This window comes from Lissotriton helveticus, chromosome 3_1 (genome assembly GCF_964261635.1).
Source record: "Lissotriton helveticus chromosome 3_1, aLisHel1.1, whole genome shotgun sequence".
Classification (NCBI taxonomy): domain Eukaryota; kingdom Metazoa; phylum Chordata; class Amphibia; order Caudata; family Salamandridae; genus Lissotriton; species Lissotriton helveticus.
The window spans coordinates 376410415-376438191 of NC_136061.1; the positions used below are offsets into that span (position 1 = coordinate 376410415).

Consider the following 27777-nt stretch of genomic DNA (forward strand, 5'->3'; position numbering starts at 1 on the left):
CTAGCAATCCCAAGGTGCTCTTCTAGGGGGTAGTGTGGTCGAGCAGCCTTAGGCTTATCAGAGATGAGTGTTAGAAATCTGCAAATACACACAATAGTCAATAAATGATGCACACTACTCAATAAGGAGATCCACACCAATTTATAAAAATAACATGTATCTTCATATATATGTAGGCACCAGAATCAATACAATCAGGTAATTACGTTTTTCAATAGAAATACTTTTGCATTCAAAAAGTCAACAGTGCATTTTTGAGGAGCTTCAATGTTATCCTCTGGGAGAAAAGCAAGTGCAGCATTCAGGTACAGGACAGCGACTTACGGGACCAATTCCTATAGCAAAGGTGAGTGGTGGGCAAAATCCTAGGTAGCACCAACAGAACCCCTCTGGCAGCACTAGGGTGTCCAGGTGTAGGAGTGCAGAACAGTGTTGAGTGCCCAATGTTAGTCTATGGGGGCCGGTCTTCATGTAAAGTGGCTGCAGGCTTTAACTGGGAGGCCAATCGGGCTGAACAAACTGGAGGCTCAGGCCTCACGAAGCTCGAAGATGAAGGGACACCTTTAGTCCTCTTCTCCATGGGCCGGGGCAACTGGTGCAGACGTGTCTTTAGGTATCAGGTTTCCCTTATCCGGAGCAGTTGCGGTAGAGGGGGCCTTCTAACAGATGCTGCAGTCGGCGCCGGGGAGTTCATGAAGGGTGAAACCACAGTGGATTCAGTCTCTGGACCCTGAGGGACCTCGCTGGCACCATCAACCCACTTGAGTTCAAACCTGGAGCAATGGTTGCAGCAGTGTCCTTAGGCATTGTGTATTTGCGGTCTTGAAGTCTTCTCAGGTCCCTTTGGGTGCCTGCAGAATGCAGGGAAGCAGGTCTGGTGCTTTACAGGAGTACTTGGTTCCTAGGTAAGGTGCTGGTAGGTCTCCCGGGCTTTGGGGACTCAGCAGCTATAGGACAAGTTATCTTTTGGCGCAATTGTCGAAGTCAACTGGCAGGCCGACATGGTTGGCGCCAAGTCAGTATCGGGGTCTGCTGTTCTTGCTCTTTGCCACTCTTCACATCCGTGGTCTTTTTTCAGATCAGCAGGATCTAATTTTCTGGTACCAGAGGCTCTCCTAAATACTGAATTTAGGGGTGTTATGGGAGTGTTGAGTAGTAGCCAATGGGCTACTGGCCCTTGGAATCACTGCGGCCCCTATATGATCTCTTCCTGTGGGAAGTGTACATTACCCTGTCCCAGAATTCCTAAGTTTGCCATCACTAAGATGGTCAACTCTGAAAGGCTGTGTCCACTTCCGGTTAGGCCATCTTAGGGGTGGTACTAGCCTGGGGCGGGCATGCCTACCTGATTAGCTAACTTCCCCGCATGTCTAGGTGCCAAAGGGCTCTGGACAAAGTTGGTCGGCTTCCTTTCCTGTGAGGGGAGCTTGACTCTCATTTCAATCACACTGTGGGTTCATTAATACGAGATGTATGATATCAAACATTCTTTATTTTCAGTGAAGCCATCATGTAGCTGGGGAACTCGTTTTCACCAGTGTCCAACACATGTTTTAAAATGGCTTTCCAATTTACTTGCACTGGCTGTAACTGAACTGAGCAGTACAAGGGCGGATATGTTCTCACATACAATATATTGCACCCTGCCCTAGAGCAGTAATGCCTTCTGTAGGGGGTGGCTTACAAATATTACATGCAATGTTTGGGACATGGTACACAGGGATGGGTGCCTTGTTGGGTTTTCACTTTTTTCGGCTCCAAAACACACTGCCTGCATTGGCAGTCTTGCATATGTTTTGTGAGGGGTCTCTTAGGGTAGCACAATTCTTGCTAGAGCCTCAGTTCAGTTCCTCAGGACCTATGTATCAGGAGCACCATTTACTAGTGAATAACATAGAGTGCTAAAGGTATTGTCAATTTGGGGAAACAATTGTACAGTTTTGACACTAGGAAACTGGTTAGCAGGGGTCCAGTGCACTACCAGTCGAAATCGCATCAAATACCAGGCAACAAGTGGGGTTGACCATGTCAAAAAGGGGCACTTTCCTACAGGGAACATCTGGAAAAAACGAATGAATATGAATTAGTCCGAATCGCAGTGGTCCATCTTACTGAGAAAAGTGAATACTACTTACCACCCAAAATTATGAAGGCTGCAGCAGTTAGCCTCGTTATTAGATTCACCCTTGTGGGTTAAACAAACAATATACTTATCAGGGGCACAAAAGGTAAGCCTACAAAAAAAAGTATGCAAAAGTTATAGATATACAAATATTACAGCAATAGATAGACAACAGAGGTTTTTTGAGGCACTAACCACCTGAGAATGGAGTCCAGTGATTTGCAGGATTCAGGAAGGACCGTGAATGGTGGTTCCATACCACTGGAGAAGCGCAGAAGGTGAAATAGCAGTGCAGCGCAGAGACCTTCATTATCTACTTAAAGCGCAAGCGTGTGCTGTCAGTGAGTGGATGGTGGCCCCCTGATTGAAGGGAGCTTGCCAGTCATGGATACGGTCACACTAACCAATGGAAAGGAAACAATATAGGAACTAAGCAAAAAGAAATCAATTTGCAATGCTCAAATTAGAGAGGACCCAAGCAGAACAAATACGGTTCTTTCTAGTCTGGAATAGGATCCCTAGATCATTTTTACAATTATTTACAATACTACAAAGCATATGCACCTCTATGGGAGCTGTTTTTTCCCTGAATCTGGCGAACATTTATGTTTATGTCTTTGGACACCAATTTGTACTAGTTAATTCCAACCCTTTTAGATCCTCTGTCAATTGTTGGAAGAGGTACATCAATGATATTTTCATAGTCTGAAGTGATTCTGTATATATAGACACGAAGAATTTGTTTCATACGTCAGATACAGACTAATCTTAAATGTGCAGGCAATTAGGACAACCAACAGATGCCATTTTTGGATCTATTGATCCAAAACGATGCTGGTAGATTGGCAACATGCTTATACAGGAAGACTACGGATAGGAACACATTGTTAGCATACCAAAGCTTTCACCCATGGGCACTGAGAGATGGCCTTCGATATCGTCAGTTTCTGAAACTGTGATGCAATTGCACGCATACATGTGACTATTTCAGAGAAGCACATGAACTCCAGAAAAGGCTATTGTATAGAGGCTATCCCCTTAAGATTGTACAGACTGCTTTTATTGAGTCGAATATGTCTGAAAAGTGTACTGTGCTGTGATGTAATGCCTTGTTGCTATAATGTGCAAGGTAGTAGTGTATTCAAACAAGGTTGTGAACTCTATTTTCTGTTTTATTTGTCCGGTTATTTATGATGTTTTGCCGATCAGTGTGTTACGTTAGTAATATGCCTGCCTAGCATTTGAGAAATCAAGTGTAAAATGGCCAAGTCCCTTTGGGCAACTTGGACTCTAACGTGCACTACTATGTGTGATATACTTACAGATCCAAGAACTCCAAGAAACGAAATTACACAAATTTAAAAGGACACCATAGATTATAAGTTAAAAAAGCCTCTACATGGGCTGAGGTATATGCGGAGAAATGATTTTCGAAGAAAAACATCAATACATCATTGGAAGAAAGCATAATATCTGATAAAGACACGGATACAGACAGGGCACCATTGAAAACCCTATAAGTAGTGCAGTAACCAACCAACAATACTACAGAAGTAAGAGTTGATTACTTTTTGCTTAATTCTTAGTATGTAGACAGTGACGGTCTCCATGCCGCACTGCTATGCTCTCTGCATTTCTCCTGTGGTTTGGAGCCGCCAATTGCCCTCCTTCCTGAATCCTGTCATGCAATGAACTCTATTATCAGTGGGCAGTGCCCCATAAAACATCTGCCATCTGGTTGCAGCAGTATTTGTATATCTTTGACTCGTGACTTTTGCATTCATTTTTTTGCAGGCCTACCTTTTGTCCCCGTTTTAAGTAAACTGTATGTTTGCCACACAATCTATTAACAAGGCTGGCTCCATTTTGGGCGATTGGTAGTATTCACTACTCCTTTCGTTGTCACAGTTAGCTTGACCACCATGATTCTGAATAATTCATATTTATTTGTTTTTTCCAGATGTCCCTCCTTATCTTTTCTGTCTTGATGAGCCCTTGTATTATTACTCTGGGTGGAAACGTCATCGACTAATATAAAAAACAAACACAACAATGCGCTACAACTTCATGTTGTTTGTTTTGAGAAACAGACAGGCATTATGGATATTGGAGAAAATTCTTGTGTTTTTGTTCTGTTCTGTGTTCACTGGGTACACCGTGCACATGATTTCAATATAATTAATGAATGTACGCTGTTGTTTTGCTTATGAATGAACGAGATAAAGATGGTTTGAAATCAACATGTGGTCTGAAACATAATTACACGGTGATCTCATTAATGAAAGTTGTCTACTTAGCCATTTAAGTAATTCATCGAACTTTTGAATGATACCCAGGAGTGCTATTATTTACTTTAGTAGTCTTTCAGTGAGCAGATATAAAGCCCTAGACCAGGCATCTCCAACCAGTAGCTCGGGAGCTACTGGTAGCTCACCAGCACCCTCAAAGTAGCTCTCAGAGGTGAAACCAAACCAATGTGATCTCAGGGATTCTGTGTATGTTAAAGAAGGCAGCACTGCTCGTTTCATTACCCGTAAGAGTTACAGACAGCCAACCCAATGGCAGGATCTCTTCATAACACTCAAACACACACTCTGTTGGCCTAATAATCAATCAATCACGGATTTATAGAGTGCACTGCTCACCTGTGAGGGTCTCAAAGCGCTGGGGGGGGCATTTGGCCAGCTACGGGCATTCTAAAAGCCAGGGCAGGAGGCTCTTCCACAATGCTTTGAGTGGGGCTTCGTCTGTTGCTGAGGGGAGTTTGTTCCAAGTCTTGGCCACGATGTAGGAGAAGGATCTGCCTCCTGTTCTGGCTCTGTGGAAGTGGGTAATTTCGGCCAAGGCCTGGTCGGCAGAGCTGAAGTTTCTCTTGGAGGCGTAGAAGAAGATTCTTCGTTGAGGTATTGGGGTTCGGTGTTGTGGAGGGCTTTGTGGGTGTGTGTGAGCAGCTTGAAGGTCACTCTTTTTTCGAAGGGGAGCCAGTGGAGGTCTCCTAGGTGCTGGGTTATGTGATCTTGTCGTGGGATGCTGAGGATGAGTCTGGCTGCGGCGTTCTGGATGGTCTGGAGTTTGTGGAGCAGAGATTTGTTGATTCCGGCATAGAGGGCATTCCGGTAGTCCAGCCTGCTAGTGATGAGTGCACGGGTGCGGTCGTCCTGGATTCGGGGGGGATCCATTTAAAGGTCTTGCAAAGTATGGGGAGGGTGTTGAAGCATGTGTAGGCTACGGTGTTGGCCTATGGGTCTGTCACATGAACCATCTTTATCCACTTTAAATCTACCTAAGAAGGATATTGGCCATGTTATATGCCCTGCTCTATCAGTCACACCGTGTGTGACATCAAAGAATAGTGGCAGCAGTAACCAGGGCAGACCCACCAAAGTGTGTGACTTCAAGAACTAGAGTGAAAATGTGTTAGTTGGGAGCATGATCAACTAAAGAGCCGAGGGAAGAGAGGATGCATCCGGGGCAGAGAAAATTAGAAGCATCATATTCATTTTTGTGTGGGTGTGTGACATTGTGTCCTTCCCTAATAAACAGTGTTGGTTGCTTAAAGCTACTCCTAGTGTCAAGGGCTGCCAAATATGTATGCTGGTCCCCATCATAAGAGTATTGTCTCTGACGCAATTGTGCCTGTTGATGGCATAATTCTGCCATTGCCATAATATTACATCATTGTCTATTTTGGGCATACAAGTCTAGTAATGACATACTTGCTGCCATCCCTGACTTATTAAGAGCACTCCTGACAGAGTGGCAACCGTTTCTCCCATAATAATGTCCTTAACTGATATATGTTGGGCATCCAGCTGTGGCACAGTGGTAGCCCCGGTTTAATGGTGGGTATTATTAGCATAACAGATGCATTAATAGTGTTATGGTGAGCAAGCATGGCCTATGATTCCAATTCCTGGGTATTTGAAGCAGAATTTGTCCATCCCTGGCATTTTTACATGGCGATACTCAATGAAAACGAAAAACTGTTGTTTAGGGACTGTGTATTTTCGAACAATGAAAACTGATTTGATTTTTAAAGAAAAAAATTATGCTTTTTCTGAAAAGGTTTTCTTTTGAAAAATTGAGTTTGATTGCTGGAAAGTGGAAAGTGGTTTAGATAGAAAAATATGTGTATTTTTGAAAACTAATATGCTAATGAAGACAAAATATTACAATTCTAAAACACATTTAAATTCGTTAGCCGAATGATAATTCAATTTGAGTTGGGGGGACTTACTGCTGTGGTAGTACCCTTTGTGGCACACAAGAAGTGATGATTTGAATTTTACTTGATTACAAGCACTCAATACTGATAAAGGTTTTCCTAGCATTCTGCTAATAACTTCATCTGGAATGTTTGGGTGGTGACTACTGGTAAATCTTTCTTAGATTGGTCATAGTGTAATGTTAATACATATCATCAGCATTTTACAGTGATAAAATATGCTCGTAGCTCGGCAGGACTTTCCTTGAGCAGAATTAGCTCTCACTTCAGAAAAGGTTGGAGACCCCTGACCTAGACAGATCGTTTTATCTCTTGTTAAAAGTCACAAGAATCACACAGAATTGGGACGATTAAAGTGTTTATGACTTCAATGAAGACTCAGATGATGGAGAACTAGAAACTTGTTGCTGTTATTATTATTGTGTACTGCCAGTTGCCAAGAATCAATATCCATATGTTTATTATAGCTGGGACGTTAAATGAGGCAGATGTACTATGCTCCGCTGTTGCTTCAGATGTTGCTCAAATCTTTTACACCCCATTGATGAACTAAGTGCTTCATTGTTTTATAAAATTGTTTTCAAATGCAGATGCTTCAAAGATTTTCAGCTCCAGAGAGCTAATAAGATGGAGCCACGTAAACAGCAGGAAGATGTGAGTGTGGCCCGGCGAACTGAGTTCTACTTTGCTCAGGCCCGATGGCGACTCACAGAGCAGGACGGGCAGCTGGGCATTGCGGAGTTGGAGTTGCAGCGCTTCCTGTACAGTAAGGTGAGCCTGACATAAACAGGAATGCTCCTTGCCAAGGGGTTGGTTTTGAAGTATAGATGAATTGGTAGCATTGAGAGTAGGCAGGGGTTTTAGCAGTTGACCTTTCATAGATTCACATGCTTGAACCATTCCCCGTTTTCTAGCTGGAAGTTCTTTTGTAATCTTCAGTCACTAGTGTTCTTCATACAAAGCTCAAAAGCCACTTTACTAGGCTTTTAACTTCAGCCAGTGAAAAGGAGACACTGTGCAGCAAACTCCCTCTATAGACCATCATGTCTCCGGTTTCAAACGCACATCACAAACCCATAGACATGAAGGACATAAAATAGGCCATTCTGCACCTCGGGACAGAGAAAACTCCTGCTGATGCTGGACTTTCCGTAGATTTTTATAGGGAATATGTTGCTCTTTTGCAGGCCCGTTGCTTGATACGTATAATGAAGCGTTCGAGTCAGGACAGCTGTTGGGAGCACTAATAGTCTTGCCCGAAAGCTGGCAAAGGCCCTGTGGATTGTGAGACATACAGACTGCTTTCCATGATTAACAGCCTGGCAATTGCTACAGCTGAATTAATATATACAGATCATATGGGCTGTGTGGCGGACGCAGCACAAGCACAAATATTAGGAAAGCATTTTTGTTAATGGAACAGGCAAATAAACAGAATATACTTTGTGTGATAACGAGTCCGAAAACCCATAAGGCATTTGATATGGTTGATTGGTGATTTATGAACAAAGTTCTAGAAAGCTAGCACTTTGGCAACATGGTCATTTAGTGGACAGCACTGCTATACCAAGATGTAACGGCACAGGTGAAGAGGCAGAGACATGGATACCCCCTTTCCGCTCTGATATGTGCACTGGTAGTTAAGCCCCTAGCAAAAAATAATACAAAAGAGGCACTCCCATATTGGGAGACAAACTGGGCAGACTAGGCATTTTATATCACTATATGCCGAGGATATATTTTTGACTCTAATGGACCCAGCAAAAATTGAGAGAGAGATTGAGACTACATTAAGAGAGATAGAGGCACATATGATAGTAGTATCAATGCTCTTATTGGTTGACTGGAGGCAAGTATTGTTAAATTGGATGAAATATTCCATGTACCTGATGGGGCAAAATGGAAGTTACCCCTTGTTTTCTTTATACCATTCAACATATGCCAATGGCGATATTGGAAATATGCTTCTAGAAACTAGACATTTTAATGGGGCAGCTATAGGGAGAAAGTGGGAGGCCTAGAATGACGTTGGAAACATTGAGATTGCCATGGAGGAGGGAGGAATGTTTGCACCAGATTTCTGAACCTACTTTCAGGCAGCACAACTGCGGCATGTGGCATCATGACTGGATCCGGTAACCTCGCTGATAAAACACCTGATAACTCCATAAGCACTGAGGGCCTTGCTGTTACTGTCCACAAACAAAATTATAAAATAAACCCCCTTACAAGTACAGACTATACCTAAAGTTTGGAACAGAGCAGCTTACACTGTCATTACTTAAATATGTACATTCCAAATCTGCCCATTTGGCTTACGGCCCTCTCTCCAGCCATGTCGAGCTTCATCACAGGTGGTTCTAGGGCGACTAAACCACAGTGCCTGAAGGACATATTTAAGGAGGGCCTTTTGTTGAACCATCTGTAGTAAATGGATGATTTCAAATGTTAATTTCCTTTTCAATGCCTGTAAAACAACAGTGATACGACTTTCCCATTAAGCCAGAAATACTCAAAGTTAATCGGGACATATTGTCAATGGGAGTTAGAAAACAAGCTTCATAGCTATATCAAACATGTTTACCCACTATTAGTCAGTCAGAAACAGAATAGATTGGAAGCGGTCTGGAAAGCAGTTTTGCGTGAATATATTTGTACATCATGGTGGTGTCGAATATTTGAATGCATAGTGGTTCATAATATTCGTAAACTACAGAAAAGTCACCAGGAAAACCAACATCAAGCCAAACCCAAGCTCAAGCTTATTGATTATAAATACATACAGAGTTCATATAAGCCCCTCAGTTGATGAAGAATGTAAATTAGAACAAGAGTAGTGACAGTTCTAAATGCAGGACTCTTAGTTTTAGTTGCAAAGCAATTCAGCACGAAATCCCATTTTATGCCTATTTGGATTCGTACCAGCTAAAAAATACAAACGAGCGCTAATAAAAGTTATGGAGTTGTGATTAACAATAGTTAAGAGGAAAATAGCTATGAAATCGAAAAAAAGTGTAGCGCCAGCATATAACACATGAGAAGCAGAGGTGATTAAATGATTGACAGTGGAGTGACAAAATGAAGTCAATACCAGCATGGGTTCAACTTAAACATAATGACCTAGGAACTGACACTAACTGATATGGAACTACACAGTTATGAGGAAGAATAAAAGCAGAACTCTAATTCCTATTAAAGGAGGAATATATGAGAAATTAACATACTTGTAAGATGTACTGTATAGTGAGACTGTTAAGTAATGATTAATGGAAGTAATGCATGATAATTGGTATACAAGCTAATGAGAGGAGTTGAATATGATTGAACACTGATGCATATGATGAAAAATGTAAAAATATTTATCAAATTCAACAGTCAAAGTCCGTATCCCATCTGGGTTAATTATTGGTTTTAGGAAGCTCCTCCTTTGCATCATAGCAGCTGTCCATAGCTGACTAAAATGGGCTAAATCGTGAAGCAGAAGCAATTGGCAATTATAGCTAAACTAAAGGATACCACTACACATATAGTTTTAGTCCGCATCACACATCATCTCAAAGGAATTTCCTTAAGGATTTCTATTCACACTTTTTGTTTTTCCTTGCAGGGCTGCACCAGCTTCAAAATTCTATACCATTCTTTATGAAAAATATTTTAATTTTCTGTTTCGTCTTGGAGGCACCTTTCAGTTCACTCCCACAGAGATTGTTAAAGCAGCTGGCTGCCTTTGAACAATCATCTGTGCACGTTAATGAAACAACACATTCTGATGGATACTTCTAACTACAGAATCCTCACCTTGTGAACACCCCCAGGTGCCAGAGTGGATACAGAGATTTTTCTCAATAATTCCTTCATGCGCCAGGTAGATGGCGTGGTGCGGCTCCTTATTGGACCCAACCCAACACTTTAGTAATGTCAGCACCTCTACATAGCCTCCACCTCTGCACGCTGATGTCAGTTCTTTTCTTTGCGCTCTTTCTGACACAGATCCAGACCTCACTCTCTCTTTCTGTCACGCCTTACACACAGAATTGTTTAAAAAGAAATTAGATTCATTTCCGGTGTGAAAGGGACTTGCCTCCACCCAAGACAACAGGTGTCAAACCCTGTAAGGACTGCCACAAACTGATGTCACTGAAGGACTAACACAAGGTCTGACTCTGGTGTCTGAGTACCTCACATGGCTTCAAATTGTGCTGCAACCACGCAATAATGAACCCTAAGCTCATCCAGGTCTGCAAGGCCAAGCTCTACATCGCCCAGCACTGCAAAAAAGCTTAGAAGTCCCAGTCGAAGTCCAGGATCTAGATGCATTCTCATTCCAGAAGCCGTTCCTGAGAGAAGTTGTTGCTACGTTTGTAAATCATCAGGCAAGCCAAAGAAAAAGAAACATAAGAAGTCCAAACACAGCACTCCTTTGTTCCTCCACTCTCATCTGGAAAAAAAAACACAGACGTCTGGGTACCCCAAAGACAAGGTCTCAGTCTCAGTCTCCAGCCTCGGAACCAAGTCCAGCTTGAGTGCCGATCCAACCCAAGTTTGTGGTCCATCAGCGACACCGCAGGAGAATCCATCAAAGAGGCCATGTTGCGGATATTCAGTATCCCGCCAGATCCCCCTGGAGCACATTCGGGCCTCATGGATGCCTCTAATTGGATTACTGCTGGCAGATCTGTCCTAGTCTGTGCCTCTTGACCCCATTTCGGAGTCAGCACTTACTCCAGGACTGACGGCTGCTCTGTGTCCTCATATGAAATGAAATGAAATGAAATGAAATGAAATGAAATGAAAATGCGTTTTATAAAGCGCGAAATAGTTGCCCGGAGGCGTCCAAGCGCTGACATTGCATAAATTGTAAGCAGTAAGACCAGTTAGCACAGAGAGAAAAGAAATTATTTATTGAACAAAAAAGTTTTCAAATGTTTTCTGAATGAAGTCAGGTCTGGATTAGACCTTAATTGAATGGGTAGGCCGTTCCACAGCTTTGCTGCGTTCAGAGTAAAAGAACGGCCACCCGACCTAGCCCTGTTGACTTTGGGCACCGTGGCTAGGTACGCAGTAGCCAAGCGTAACTGTCTACTTGGGAGGTATGGGGTGATTAGGGGGCGATTGATCAAAGGGCCTGTTGCCCAGAATGACTGGTGGGCAATACAGAGGGATTTGAAGGCAATCCTATCTCTAACGGGAAGCCAGTGTAATCTTGCTAATCCAGGTTTAGCGGAGGACCTGCGGGGGATTTGAAGTAGGGTCCGGGCTGCACAGTTTTGGATCACCTGTAACTTCCGTAATGTGAAGTCAGGGGCTCCCAAGTACAGTGCATTTCCAAAGTCTAGCCTAGAGTGGATCAATCCCTGTATAACAATTTGCCTAGCTTGAAAAGGTAGCAGGGGGAGAATTTTCCTCAGCATTCTGATAATACCAAAGCAGGTGGCAGACAGCTTAACAGCCTGATGGTCTAATGTTAAGGCCCTATCAAGCCAAATGCCCAAGCTCTTGATGGCATCCTTTGGTGCTGGAGGGGGACCCAGACAGGCCGAGATCGGTGCCAGGCCCGAGCTTTGACAGTGGCAGCGATGCCATCTATGCTGGAGGAGGATCCGATAGTTCTATTGGACTGAGAAACAAACTTACTGTGACCTCGTTTGAAGGTGCACCCCCTCGACCGCCACATCAATTTAAATCAGATTTCGCCTTAATTCACCATCTCCTGGCCCCTCTGCTGAAAAGTCTGCATCGTTCTCCATGGTGTAGGGCATCCAAAATGCTGGACATAGAAATTCCATCAATGGAAATTAAAACAAATTTGCTTACCAATGCCCTGCGACCCAGGTAGACCTTCCCAGAACCTCTTCTACCTTTTAATGAAGCATTAATGGGCACACTCCTGAGTACCTGGTGAAACCCAGGATCTTGTCCTGCAATAAACAGGAAAATTACCAGGAATCATAGACCAGCTCTGGGAGAGCCATCTTTGTCCTGCAACAGCCAACACCGGAAAGCCTACCCGGTGACCGTCTGGTGACAGTGCGCTCTATAAGTACCATGACATTTACATTTACATTTAGTATGTTAGGCTTCAACATCAGGCTGTACCCCAATGTTTTTCCAACCACTCCACCGGAGAGATTCGAAACCGATAAGTTTTTGGCAAACACATGGTTTCATCCACCAGTTTTGCCTTCAGGTCATTCATTTTCAGTTGTCTCCTGGGATGTTATTTGCATATGTTGTGGGATATGGTGCCAAACATTTTGGCAACGGTTCATTACGATCTTTGGTCAAACCTGCAGCAATCCCACCCAGAGCTAACGGTTGTGACGGATGCATTGTTGCTTGTTTGGAGAGGTTTTCTGTTAGAGGTGATGGTAAGAGGACTCTAGTCTCCGTTGAAAATTCTGTCTCCACATCAACTAGTTGGAGTTCCAGGTGATTTGCTTGGCATAAAAAGCCTTCCCCATGTCCTTCAAGGAGGTACAGGTACTCCCAAACAAAACTACCATGTGGCTTTGCAACAAGCAGGGAGGAGTGTGGTCGTGGGTCTTGTGTTAGGAGGCTGTGCGCCTCTGGAACCGGCTGGGTTTTCAGAGCATCTCCTTGGTTATACACCACCTGGTGGGATCTTGAAATGCCCCACTAGGCAAACTCAGCCAGCGTTATGTAGTGGATCACGAACGGCAGCTGAACTCGTAGGTGCCACTACTGTGTCTTCCATCAACATGGAGAACCCTGGCTCGATCTGTTAGCCAACACTGAGAATGCGCAGTGTCCAAATGTTTGCACTTTGGAGTTTCCAAGGCATTTCTCGCATGTAGATGCCCTTCGCCTGGATTGGAACTTGGAACTCCTGTATACCTTCCCAGCACTGCCTCTTGTCCTCAAAGTCCTGAAGAAGATCTGGAATGATCAGGTCCAAATCTTTCTAGTGTCTCAGGTTTGGGCCAGGAGTGTGCTGTATCCAGAACTTTAGACCAAGAGCATCAGTCCTCTGATTTAGGCTGCCTCTTTGGGAGGACCTCCTATTTCAACAACAGGGCACGGTCCTGCACAACTTACACCTCCATGATTGTAGATTGAGCAGCGACAGTAGTTGGGACCTCAATCTGGTTCTAACATTTTAATATGTGTACTCCATTTAAGCCAAAGCACTCTCCAATTGCTTATGCTGAAGACAGTGTTCTTCATAGAGATAACATCAGCATGTCGCATGAGTGAGCTGAAAACACTCTCTGAGAATTAACCATATACCGGTATTCTTTGCTCGTCTTCATCCATCCAACGTGGAGGGAGGCTCCATCGCCAAGAACCAAAGAGAGCTCTCTGCATTTTTATGTAGATCACATCAAAGCCATTGGATGGATGATGAGCTGTTTGTGGGTTTCTCAGTGGTTGAGAAAAGGAAAACCTGTGCCGAAATGGACCATCTCTTTATGAATTGTCCTGTGCGTTCAAATCTGCTCGGACTGGCTAAGAATTAGCCTCCAGAAGGCCTACGGACTCATTCTACTACAGCAACAGCTGTTACCACTGCATTGGTGCACCCCGCTGCGTGGGCTTGGGTTCACAAAGCATTGTTGCCTGTATAACCTGGTCCGACCCGAGGGGCCATAGGTCTGTTCTGTCCTGCATGATTTTGCTGGGGTGTCCCATTTCACATACCCACCAACCAATTACTTACCTTTGGTAAAGCTCTTTATGGTGGATACTCTATCTAACTGCAAATGTTTTTATTTTTTTATAGAGTTTTATATAGCGCAAACTTATCAGGTATCAGAGCTCTTTACATGAGCCCCAGTTTTGTTACAGATGGACACATTCATTAATGCTCAAAATGCTCACCGAACCGCCCTCCTCCTGGTTCTGTGGAATGGACTCTTATGGTGGCTACTATCTAAACGCAAATTGCACACCGACCCCCCCTCCTCCTGGTTCTGTGGAATGGACTCACATGCTTCATGTTAATAAGATTTCAAATTAGAAATCTACACACTGGTGCAGTTGGATTACTAAGGCTCTGTATCGGACGGTGTTGACAGATATCTGAAAGAAACTGACATTAACGTGCAAAGGTGGTTTATGTAGTGGCCCGAACTTACTTCAGGAGCGGGATGGACCTGACGTGGAGGCGCACCGCTCCACATACCAGAGCGCGAAGGCATTGCTAAGAAAAATATCTGGATCAGGCATGTGGGTATTCAAAATGTGAGGAATCTACGGGTAGATAGAGTAGCCACCAGAAAGAGCATTAGTGAACGTAAGTAACTTGTCAGTTTATCCTAGCAACGTTATTTAGCAGACCTAACAGACTTAATCCCAGCACAAGCCTTCAGTCCCAACCTTTGTTGGCAAGCAGAGCATCTGCTGCGTGTGCACCTCTTGAATCTTCCACAATCAGAATGTGTCTCCATAATGGGAATCTGAATGCAACGATTGGTACAATATTACCCAAATAGGGCTTTAATAGTAGACACACAGAGGACCCTGCATATTGCCAGTTAAAATGGTACAGTCCCTATGTGGCAGACATCTGCTTTGATACCGTCTGCTAAATGTGCTCAGTAAAAAACATTTTACAATTAAATTTAACTCTTAAATATTTATAAGAGATTATAGTTTGCAACTTTACATCATTTATACCAAAAGGCTTCTCCCTATTTGCATTACCTGTGTTTAATTAATAGTAATGGCCAACCTATTTATTGATCAACCCATTTATTGTACGATTAGTGCCTAAAGCCATCAACTTCCCCGATAGTCCTACACAGCTAGGTCATTTGTAAACAGCAGTGTGTTTATTCAAGGTGGGTTCCACATATCACTTAGGAAACAGACTGCTGAATACGAGAATAGCTCAGACACAACTTTATGTAAACACATTCTGCACAGCAACCGTTCTGTCCTTTTTTCTCCCACACTTCCCCATAGTTACCGGTGCCCAAGTATCTGTCTGCAGTGCAATATGATGCACAAACAATACGCTTAAGATCCCTTTAGCAACCAGAGTGGACCACTGTAGCTTGGGATCAATGACATCAAAAGCCAATTAAAAATCAAGGAAACATAAGCTTAAAATACCAGTACAGGTTGTTTTAGGTATAATGTAATCAAAGACAACAAGTATTTGCAATGCAATAGGTCTCGCATTTACGCAAGTTTGAGTTATTGGCATTGTAAATGACAATGCTTTTTGTTTATGTTTTGGTTCTTAAAACCTAAATAAAAACAATAAAAAAGTCATGCAGGTGAGCGTTGTAGGGGAAGGGAATTCCTTTGAAGAGAGTCATTTTCTCTCTGGATTTCCTTTGTCTTTTTGAAACTGAGGAGTAGCAACATCGCCGTGGTGTTAGCAGGGCTTTAAGTGGAAGCTTATTCAATATTATATACACCAAGTCATAGTTGTTGCTTATTTATCTTATGCAAGTAACAATCATTGACAAAGCCAATAGTCCTGCCTTGCTGTAGGTATGATGTTACTTGTTGTATCATATATCTGGATGCAATGACAGAAACAGCAAAATACAAGTCGGGCGGCACACTATACTAAGCACAGATTTTTATCATATGTGTATTTAAGCCACGCCCTTAATTACATTGGTCACACCCCTTTGAGAGACACTCCCAGTTTTTTCATCCCACTTTAAGCCCTGCATAGTGGTATGCATGTCTAGGTTTCAGAGAGGAGAAACTACCAAGGGCCGACATTTATGAACCCTCTGGTAGTAGCTGACCTCAAATAAGCTCTATGAACTTCTCATGACAGTCTTTGTTGATCACCACAAACTTCCTTCAATGGAGATACGAAACCCAGCCTGTTTAGATATGAACAAGTCCACAGTCGCTTCGGACATCACTAATTCCCCCCCAAAATCCCTGATCGGCAGATCAGTTGTGTCCGGTTTCTAATTTCAAATCACATCAGTGGTGACGTAGCGCTTATCATCGCCTAACACGTGCTGTGTAGGCAATCACACACCTGGGCCTCTTCCTCCCCCTGCCTGACTCGGGGTATGAGCTTCCAGCAGCACTCCCTCGGTTACTGCTGTGTACCTCTCAGATGGCTCGGACGAGTTCTTTAGTCACAGCACTTCCTTCTACAGTCAGCTGGTCCATGCCCAGCCAGGACACCCCACGCCACACAGGCCCACTCCTGGGGGGCAGACAGCAGCACGATCCCCCCGGGGACTACGAGAAACGGCCCTTCAAGCTGCTGAGCAGGCACCCGAAGGATGATTGCTCCGGCCTAAAAGTGAAAGTTGGCATCATATGCTGTGCGATCTGAGGCCCGGAAACACAAAGGACTCCTCGTCGCCTCCACGTACCTCGGTTTCGGAGGAGGCATGAGGCTCGCTGAAAGACATGTTGGGAACGTTCACCAGCTCTGTGGTGCGGCTGCCCGTCGGTGCAGCAGCTCCTACAACGCTGGACAACACCCCTCCTTCCTATCCCATTGCACCCCCGCCCCGTTAACAGTTGCCGCCACCATGTGCGCTCAACCACTTCCTCCTTCTGTTTACAGAGGCCTGCTCTGCACCACACTGCGGATCACTGTCTGCGTCCAGCACCGTGTGAGCGAGCTCCGTGGCCAGACTGTGCCAGCCACTCTGGGGGCACAAAGGGGTCAGGTCGTGAGACTCAGATCTCGACTTCAGAGAGTACACACCGACCGTATCACACAGTCAGGCCGCTACACGCTTATATGTCTCTCTCGGCAAACTCATATGTGGGTACATGTACTCCATGCCAAGAAGACAATGTCATGCCTATTATACGGGCATTTTGGTATCCTCTCTGCTCGTGTCGCAGGCATGTGACCAATTATACCATGCCTTACAACTGCCCCCACACTCGGTACAACAATGCAAAAGCCACGGCATTTCAACATCACCTCACAGGCCTCAATACTAACAACACACCCCAGGACTTCATTTGTAACTTGAAGTGATTACGCCAACGAAGCCCACGCGCATCTTTTACTGGTAACACACAATCCGAGACACTTTTAAACAACATTTATGACTTTTCAAAAGCTGGGCCCTTAACATATCGCCAAGTAAGTTATGTTATACATAAGTATTTTATAGAAACGCCACCACAGCACGTCTGAATATGTAAATACACCCACTGAAACTCAAACCAGTGGTGCGTGCGCACCACAGAGGAGCGGAGGCGAGGGAGCCTGTCGTCTGTGCCGTGCTGATTTAAAGTCTCGGACAGAACGTTCCGAAATCAGCCTGAATTGCTATTTAACAAGAAAGCTGTTTAACTTACTAGTTTATTCGGTTAGGCTAACGTTCACTTACCACAGAGTTGCTAGGTTTGCAGATTACTTGTGTGTGACACCAGTACTCGTACGGGTGTCTCTGTACTCGCACGGGTGTCTCCGTAAACAGCGCATAACTTAAAGCTGTTTACGGGAATAATTAGTAAAGCAACAAACAATGGTGATTGGCTCATGCTGCCGTTTTTGCTGGGGTGCATGACGCACCGTGCAGTTAAAATGATAGCGGACCAGAGAGGGAGCATGTCTGAAAGGAGTTCTGCCTCCTGATTGGCTGTTTAAATAAACACGGAATAGAAAGAGGAGCTGACGCGGGAATCGAAACTAGTGGTGCGCGTGCACCAGAGGAGCGGGGGCAAGGGAGCGCGAAGACGCCGAGACGAGGTAGGGGATGTGTGTGTAAGCGCCGGGGGTTCTCTGTGTATGTGTGTGCGTGCGTGCGTGTATGCTGGGGGTTCTGTATGTGTGTGTGTATGCGTGGGGGGGGGCTGTATGTGTGTTGTGCATGTGTTGTGAAGAGCCTGCCGGAATCGGAGCGTGTGTTGACGCGCGCGACCTGATCCTATTCCGGCTGGCTGCTGCGTACGCGTGACAGTCTCTTGTCCTTTCCCTTTCAGTCCTTGAAGGCCAGAATGATTACAGTAGTCTCGCTCTGCGACAGCAGGCCTTTGGCCTGCAATCGCAGGGCGAGACCTAAAAAGTACGTCAACTGGCCCGGCCTATACTCAGCTTGTTTTTTAGGAATCAAATCTTGACTTTTTGCCCAGTCTTTAGCTGGAAGATAGTTCATCAGAGTTCTACTCTAGGTTAGCCTCAAAGCTGACTTTTTCACAACTTTGCTGGAAATGTTCAGCATCTCTGCTGGCTCGTTCTCTTTGAGATTGCTCAATTCAGAATTTGGTCTAGAGGAAAATGCCTTTTGGTCACGGATGACTCTCTTAAGAAAGACTGATTTATTTATTTGATTTATATATTTATGAAGTACAACATGAACCAAGGCTGCTTGGCACTAGGACACAGCTAAAAGTTGAACTGGACGAGGCCATGCAGAGACCATGACAGCTGACCAGCTCCACAGTTATTTAAATAGAAACGCTTTGGATGCTTTCCGAAAGTCAAAATGATTTTTAATTTGCCTTAATGGAAATTTGTACGGTATTCTATAGAACAGAAGTCAGAAAATTAGTAAACCATCCCCCCTATGAGTAGAATAACGATATTAGCACGGGGTATACCAGTCCACCCAACACTCTTTTCAAAACAAATGTTGTAATAAGGTGAGTGCTAAACAAGGAAGGAGACCCGCCACCCTATTGGGTCTCCAAAATAGAACACTATTGGTCCCAAAATGTACATAAAATGCAATGCCATAGCACGATTAAATGTCCATCATTAAATATTTGATGTAATCACAGGAATCTTTGTGTTTTAATTCTCTCAAGAAACAAGGGTGCAACCAATCATATTATATTATTTTTCGAATAGCCCTTTCACTTAGTGGTCTAATGACACTTCCAACATAACTGTTAACCACACTTCAAACAATAGTGTAGAACTAAAAAGTTAGTTTCTCACAATATAAATACCATTATCCAGTTTGTGTTGCAGTTATCAAGATCAAATTTGCAGACAACAGTTGCCACATTGGTAAAATCATTGCTTTTACGTTTGTAACCAGTTTGCACTCATGGGGTTTCTTTTTGGATAGGTAGGACTAATCATTTTTATGTCTTGCCTGAGCTAGCACGCATGTGCTGCTCTGCGAGGCTTCTAATAAGGACTTTCAACTCCCACCACACACTTGTTTGTGTGTTTTTTTTGTGCTCATACGCTATAGGCCTTTGCGTGCGTCTTTCTAAGAAAGACAGCTATCAATTGGCCAAAGGTGGGTGCATGTCCCGCCTTCTCTCTACCCTGGCCTAGGGAGCTCGGGAGCTCGGGAGCAGGCAGCAGCGTGGCCGGGTGCCAGCTGCTTACCTCGCATTCCTTGCAGTGCGCGCACCGCGCTTGTTTTTACCTTAAGACTTGTGCAATTCAAGACACAATGCTCATACTGCCACCTAGAGGTTGCGATCGGAGTCAACCACTAAATGGAAGGAAGATGCACTGCATATGAATACGGAACAGGCTCATGCTGTAAAAGAGTTACGTACCCGGTTGCAGTGTAACGCTGTTGCGCATTCACAAGCTATCGTATATAAACAAAAGAAGAGAGGTTAAATGTGTCTCAGAAGCCACAGAGACGGAGCGATGCAAGGAAGGAATATCAAACCCAATTTGGGTAGATAAGAAAGCCCTCACACACCGACCTAGTCAGTGTCATGCTTCATCATAGGGCCCCAACAAAGAGGCCGAGTGCCTCTTTGGTGTGCTACGACGCCAGAAGACTGCGGAGCTGGTTGTGTGAGTGGGCGTGCAGTGAGGTATAAAGATAAAAGTGCCTATAGAGTATCTCAAAACAAAAAAAATTTTATTGGTAGATCCCTAAGACACGGTTAAAAAGTTCCTATGTGTCTGAATTTACAGCCACAGGTAATGGTTTGGTTTAATTCAGAAATTACATTAAGTCAGTCAACATGTTTCAGCCTTTTACAGTGGTGTTAATTTACCTAGGCATTCATCAGGACTAGTGTAAACCCCGGCGGTATGGACTCTCTAATAGTCCACCCTAACCTGGGGACGTGAAAGTGAAAAAGTAAAAAGTGTAGTGAAGTGCAAAAGAAAAGGGGGGAGGAAGAGCAAATAGCCCGTTCCTAAAAAAACTCCTGATTTAGGAGTGTTTCTGCACTTTAGGTTATGGCGCTAGCTGCACCATGGGTCTCGGGAGGGGGGTAGGAGTGTACCTGGCACACCGCCCTCAGCGCTCGCCACCCGCTAAGCACCTAGCTTAACCTCTGAACCGGACCCCGCTATGCATAATTCTGCAGTCTACTAGTAGATTGATGCAGAACCTGCGAGTCTGCATTACGGTCGTTCACTCAGGAACATTCTAAGGTTTGCTGTGCATTTAGGACTGCCTGGAGTCCTCTTTAAATGACACTACAGATGCATTGCTCAGCAGAGCAAAAAGACACACAACATCTTAATGATCACTTTAAGAAACAAATCACCAGCAAAATTCAACGTGCACAGGTCTCTCCAGCAGGGACTGTACACAAGAGTCATTGTGCATTAGCATATAAAGAAGAACTATTTCACAAGCTTTGAAATGAAACATTTGCATATCTTGATAAATAGGCGAATTAAAAAATCGTCTGTGCTTACGTCTTGCAGACTTTTCCCACTTTAGCTCACCCTGCTTTGTCTCACAAGCGGACTTCACCCATACTCGTCCCCTCCTTCCCTCTCGTGTTCCTGTCGTCGTTTGCTTCTCACCTCTCCTGCCACACCATGCTTTCCCCTTCTCCAACTAGCCTCCATCCAGCTCATCATTTCATCTTTCCCTCCCTTACCTCATCCCCTTTCTCTGCTGCCTTCTTAAATTGTCTCGGCTCTCTCCCTCTGCTCGTTCCTCACCTTCATCCTTCTTTGGAATGGTCTCACGCACTCACCCTGCAGTCTTCCCTTGTTCCAAGTATCAGCCTTTCGTACAGTAGCAAGGCGGAGCCCAAGAGGCCTGTTACAAAGGGACAGTAGCCAGGAGTTTCCCCCGGATCTGTGAATTTCCAGGCTCCACTCTCCCCTTACTTGTTCTTAAGTATTAAAACAGAAGGCCAGAGCAGTTAATTTTTCTTTTTGATGCTGCCCGCTCAATGAGTAGTAAGAACCAAGACAAGAGTTTTACACACCGCCTGCGAGAAGGCTGACAAAAGACAGGCAGAGGACACATTCACAGTGTAAAAGCTGAACACTACTTTAGGATTTACACAACCAATGAGATAAGTTGAAACTCAGGCCCTTATATGATATATGTATTTGTAAACCCTGGCTATGGAGCCGCTCGCGGCCTGGGTGCGCATTGATGCTCAGCTGGAGGGGTTTGAGTGGGCTACTGGTCTCTCGGATATGATCGTATTATATGCGGACGGCGTCCCCTTCTTTTTAACGGCCTTGAATAAGTCGGGGCGCGGATCTTGGAGATCATGCAAATCTTTGGGGTGGCATCCGGGCTCTACATAAACCCTTGTAAGTCTCCGCTATGGGTGCTGGGGGCACGGAATGTGGTGGGTGCATGGACGTCTACATTATGTGTCGCGGTGGGAGGCCTCAAATATCTGGGCGTTTTTCTCTCTGACGTGCCAGCTGTGTCGTGGGAGCGGAATGTGGTGCCGTACAGGCGGATATCCAAATCTGGACCTGTATGCCACTAACGATCTATGGCAGGTCAGCAATACTCAAAATGGTCGCACTCCCCCGTCTGCTATATTAATTGCAAAACCGCCCATACCCGCTCGCGCCCAGATGGTTCAGGCTGGTCAGCTCGACACTGGGGCAGTTCCTCTGGGGGTAGGAGCGGTGCGTGTCGCATTGCGTACGTGCTTTCTCTCCACTTACTGTGGAGGCCTAGCGACCTCAGATATCCTTTCATATTATCAGGCCTCGCACTTGTTGGTTCTCAACGAGTGGTGGTATGGGGACAGGGGGAATCCGGCCCATGCTGTGGAGCGGTACATGTTGTTCCGTAAGGCCATTAAAACCTTCCTATTTTAAACTTTGCCCCGCAGTTGTTCCTTTTTTCTGTCTTTGCTTTTAGCGGTGTTGTGTTCTACCTTGTCTTGCGCCAGGACGCTCCTTTGCTGGAGCAGCTGTGCGCATGATAAATGCCCATAACATAACATGATGGGGCAGTCCACTCTCCAAACAATACTTTATTCAGCTGCGTTGCGTGGTACATTGCCGCCGTGGTCTATTCCCGCGTTTAGCCCGCTGGAAGCGAATGTTTTTATGGGTGACCTGGAGACCAAAAAGATATCAAGAATATACCAGACCCTGGTCACTCACAGTGCGTCCCAACTGGGGAAACTAAGGGGGGCTTGGGAAGAGCATGTGGGGGTCTTGGAGGAAGAAGACTGGAGGGTGGCCTTAGCCGCATCACGGGGGCAGCCATAGCAATGCATTTCAGCCTCATCCAATTTAAATATCTTCACCGGGTCTATTTTACTCGGGTACTATTGTGGCGGGCGGGGCTGATCGCTTCCTCGGAATGCCTCCGGTGCCATGGGCAGAAGGCACATTTCTACATACCGTGTGGCAATACTTGTCATTAGACCATTTTTGGAGAGGGATATTCGCCTGCCTCTCTGAAGTACTGGGGTGGTCGCTTACACGTACGCCACAATTTGCTCTATTGCACGTGATGGAAAGGATCGGGGGCAATATCTATAAACGGCATTTGTTACAGTTGGGCCTCACATTGGGGAAGCGTGATATTGCTCAGATGTGGAAGGATGCGCGGGCGCCCTCGGTGGCCGTCTGGAAAAACGGATTGGACTTCTGCATGGGGTTGGAGAGCCCAATCTTTGTGGCTCGGGGGTGCCCATGTAAGCATTACAAAATTTGGAAGCGGTGGGCTGACTATAGGGGCTTGTGGCTGGAGCCGCCGTCCGAAACAGATGATATCTCGGTGGAATGAGGGTGGGGATGGGGTGGTTGGGCCTGGCGCGGGGGGGGGGGTCTGGGGTGTGTGTGTGCTCGGGTGGGTGGGTCTCGGTGGTGGTTGCGCAACTCAGGGGGTGGGGAGAACAGTTGGGGCACATGGGGCTGTTATCCTAAATGACACTCATTATCGAATGTACTGGTTGTCTTGTTTTCTTAAAAAGGTCAATTGCTGCCATATAACTGTGTAATGTGATACTGCAGTGGACTCTGGAGTTCAGAGCCATGTGCTTTTTGTGCAACCTGACGAATGAAGTTTGTTTAAAAAAAAACTGGTGCCAGAGCAGTAACTGAGACAGTGGTGCTACTCTCTGTACTTTCTTTTTCCCAAGGACGGTGGTCAGGGGCCTTTACTCAGACTCATACTCATAAATTGGTTCCTCAGAAAGAACAAGTTCAGGATGTTGTACCAGGCTCAGGTTTTATTGGCACAGGAGCTTGAAGACTGCATGCTGTCTTTAAACTTGCAGAGCGCTTACTTTCATGTCAAAACAGCTTTATTTGGTGTAAAATGTACATCCATAAAAGCATACTTATACAACAAGAATAACATTGATAAAGGGTACAATATACAAATTTAAAAATTCAAATCATTTACAGTTATAAAACATTTTTGTAATAGAAATTCCAGGGGATCAGTAATCAAAATATATTAAGAGTCAGTGCAGGGACTAATAGCATACAAGAATTTCATAACAATATTCATACTACAAAACACATTCTACAAAACATTATTAAGTGCAACAATCGATACATTGTATTCTATAGGCAAATCAATGCACAATGCATTAACAGGGGAGAATATAAAAAGTGTATATTTTACAAATTCATTCATTCTAATTGTACATCGTCATTTACCCAGGAATACAATAAATCCAGAATAAAATAATCTTCATGCGACACACATGCATAAGGTGCATATAAAAACACTATGCAGAGAGGACTAAAAAAGGTTTAAAAATTTAGTGTCTGCGCATATTTTGTAGCACAGCTAATTAATATCATAGCTTTTCTCGTATAGTAGCACATTTAAATGTGCAAATTCCATTTCTTTTCCTGACTGCCCTTAATATGAAGCGAACAACAGTGCACATAGTCTTCATGTTATCCAAGCTACATAGAAAGTTTAAAGCATTTTTATATTTATACAGCTTATTTGTTAGGAAGAGAGGTTTTAAAACAGATTTCTGAATATCGTTGTACAAGGTGCAGAACAATATAAAATGCAGCGTGGACTGGGGGTTTTCCCATTACATGGGCAATTTGGTAGATTATAAGGTCCCTTTTCCTTGTCACGAAATGCAGTTATATAGTGTATTGTGACAAATCTTAGTCTTCTTAAATAAAATCAGTGTTGGGTATTTCCTATCATTGTAAGGTATATCTGTATACCCAGCACAGAAGAGATTTGACAAGAGATGGTAACACTGTTTTTGTTTAACCCCTCCCATGCTGGTGACGGAACCGCTCCATCACCAGCCTCGGACGAGCTGTGCTGGTGATGGAGCGGTTCCGTCACGGCCCGCTCGGCTCCGTCTTAAGCACAGCGCGCCCGAGGCTCGTGACGGAGCATGTTCCGTCACAAGCACGGGAGCGCCGCGCGGCCCCCCGCCCCCTTAGCGCTGCGGCGGAATTGCCGCCGCAGCGAAGGGGTTAAACTCATCAGTTCTAATGCAGTCCATGGCCGAAATATATCTTAACTTCAACTTTAACTGCCGGTCGGCAGACCACTCAAGTATACCTGGGTGACTTCAATCTCCACTGGAACGATCAGAAAGACACCGTGGTGAATAGTCTCAAAACTTTCCTCAATGCGCTTGACCTCACCCAACTATGCGATAAACCAACACACGACAAAGGCGCGATACTCGACCTCATCATTGCCAAAGAGAACGCTACTCAACTGGAGGCGATTCTACCCTGCGATTGGTCAGATCACCACATTATCACCTTCTTTATCAACGAAAAAGTTAAACCTAACCCTACGCAACCAATCAAATCCAAAACATGGAAAAGGGATTTGAAGAATCTTAACCCCTCCACACTACCTCCCCACATCGGCAACCTCCTCCTTCCCCCTTCAGGTGCCTCAGATGTTCAATCACTGACTGACCACTACCTTGACTCTATGAATACAATAGTCAATGAAGTCGCCCCTCTGCAACTGAAGAGAGTCTCCACCAAAATTTCTAACCCCTGGTATGATGACAGGCTCAATGACGAAAGGCGTAATATGCGAATGGCAGAGCGCACCTGGAGATCGGACCCTTCAGCACTGCATCTCAAAAAGCTTAAGAACAAGAGAAATGCCTACTTTAGGAAAATAAAGCGCACAAAGTCTGACTTCTTCAGCCGCCAGTTGGACCAAGCGAAGAACAGGCCAAGAAAGCTGTTCGAGCTAATCAAGACCCAAACAAAGGCACAACCCACGCAATCAAACAGCACAACAAATGACACCCCACACTGTGAAGCCTTCTCTGCTTTATTTAAACTAAAGACTGACAACATAAGAAATGACCTCATCATGGATGTAAGCCGATACCCCAACCACACCAGAAAGGCAGACACTCAACCTAAAAACAAGGCATCCTGGCAGTACTTCGATACCTATTCGGAAGAAGCAATACACAAACTGCTCTGCACCTTGAAGCCCTCTAATCACCTCACAGACCCTCTACCTGCTAATGCTGTGAAAGACTTTATCCCCCTGCTCCTCCCTCTCTGGACCAAGATCATCAACAGCTCTTTACAACAAGGCCACATTCCAGACTCCCTTAAGGTGGGGCAAGTCACGCCTATACTCAAGAAACCTACAGCTGATCCTCTGACCTAAACAACTACCGGCCCATCACCAATATCCCCACACTGGCCAAACTGCTGGAGAAATGTGTCCAACTCCAACTAACAAAACACATTGATCAATTTGACCTCCTCAACCCTCATCAATCAGGCTTCAGAGCGAAACATAGCACTGAAACAGCTATGACACACATAATTGATGACGCCCTCCAAATTCTGGATCGCAATGAGTCCTGCCTCCTCATCCTTCTTGACCTCTCGTCTGCATTTGACACGGTCAAACATGAGAATTTGCTGGAGCTGCTAAGTACTAGAATGGGGTTATCGGGAACTGTTCTCAAGTGGTTTTCGTCCTTCCTTCACAACCGGTCTCAGAGGTTCAAGATCGACAATGTGCTATCTACACCTGTGCCTGTAGATCTAGGTGTTCCACAAGGATCCACCCTCTCCCCTACACTGTTCAACCTCGTTATGGAACCGCTCGCCACCTTGCTTCAAGCATCCAATGTACAATTCCATATGTACGCCGATGACACACAACTCTATCTAAAGTTACAATCCCCGGAAGATATCAAACATCTGAATTCCACGCTTATTAACACCCAAGCTTGGTTGGCCGATAATCACCTCAAACTAAATGCTCTGAAAACTGAGTTCCTACTCATCTCACCCCCGGCGAAAATCTCCACCACCCAAACCTGGCTCAACAACCTAACAGCACTCAATGTCCAACCTACCATCGTGGACTCGGCGAAATCCCTAGGCATCACACTCAACGCCAAGCTCAACATGCAGCAGCACGTCAGCAAAGCCACAAAAGCAGCTAATTTCCAAATTAACACACTGAGGAAAATTAAACCCTTCCTCCCGGCCAAAGACTTCCAAACTGCTGTACAAGCTTTAGTCATCCCTCGAATAGACTATGGAATTGTGGCCCTCAGCGGTCTCCCGCTATCAACAACAGCACCCTTAAGAGCCTCCCTGAACGCTGCCGCGAGACTCATTACTGGCTCTAGAAAGCATTCGCACATATCCCCAGACCTAAAGTCTCTAAAATGGCTGCCTTTTGAGGCCAGAATACAGCTAAAAATTGCAGTTATGACACACGCGGCCGTGCACCACAAGGCACCTAACTACCTCGCTCAAAAGCTGTCTATATCAGGAGGTTCGAGATCCAATAGGAGCACAAAAAATCTTCTCCTGAAACCTCGTAGATTCCGGAAAGTGAAAACTTACAAGCGCTCCTTCTCAGGGATGGCTCCCCGGATCTGGAATGCGCTCCCTCCTGAAACCAGGCTGATCACCTCCACTGCACTCTTCAAGAAAGAGGTGAAAACCATCCTTCTGGCCAAGATCTCCTGATCGTTATAGATGTTGGTACAGAGACTCTGCATTGCTTTGTATCACTGCTCACCCTATCCCCTGGCACTATATTCTACTTGTTGGGGGCACTACTACGCTACTCTCTTACTACTGACCAAGATATGATACACGTTGGTTTACTGATCCACCTGTACACCTCTGTAGTGTGATCAATGACCTGTGCTGTTCCTATATTACTCCCTTACCTGATTGTATATGGATTGGTTTTATGTATGTTTTTATTATCCATGTTATTACCATGTTATTGACTATTATACTGTCTCCCATTATCTCTGTTGACTCCTACTGCCCCTTCCCTGTCTTTGTGAAGCGCTCTGATATCTGTAAGGATCCTGTTCGCGCTATATAAAACTTTGAATAAATAAATAAATAAAA

The 27777-nt window shown here is 44.8% G+C and overlaps 1 protein-coding gene across 1 annotated transcript in view; it reads left to right on the forward strand.

Moving 5' to 3' along the window:
- BLTP2 (bridge-like lipid transfer protein family member 2) overlaps nucleotides 1-27777 on the forward strand; it is a 748021-nt gene that overhangs the window by 627431 nt on the left and 92813 nt on the right. The window contains exon 32 of the mRNA XM_078680109.1: nucleotides 6938-7118. Coding sequence (XP_078536235.1) covers nucleotides 6938-7118 — 181 coding nt within the window. The remainder of the gene's footprint in view (nucleotides 1-6937; nucleotides 7119-27777) is intronic.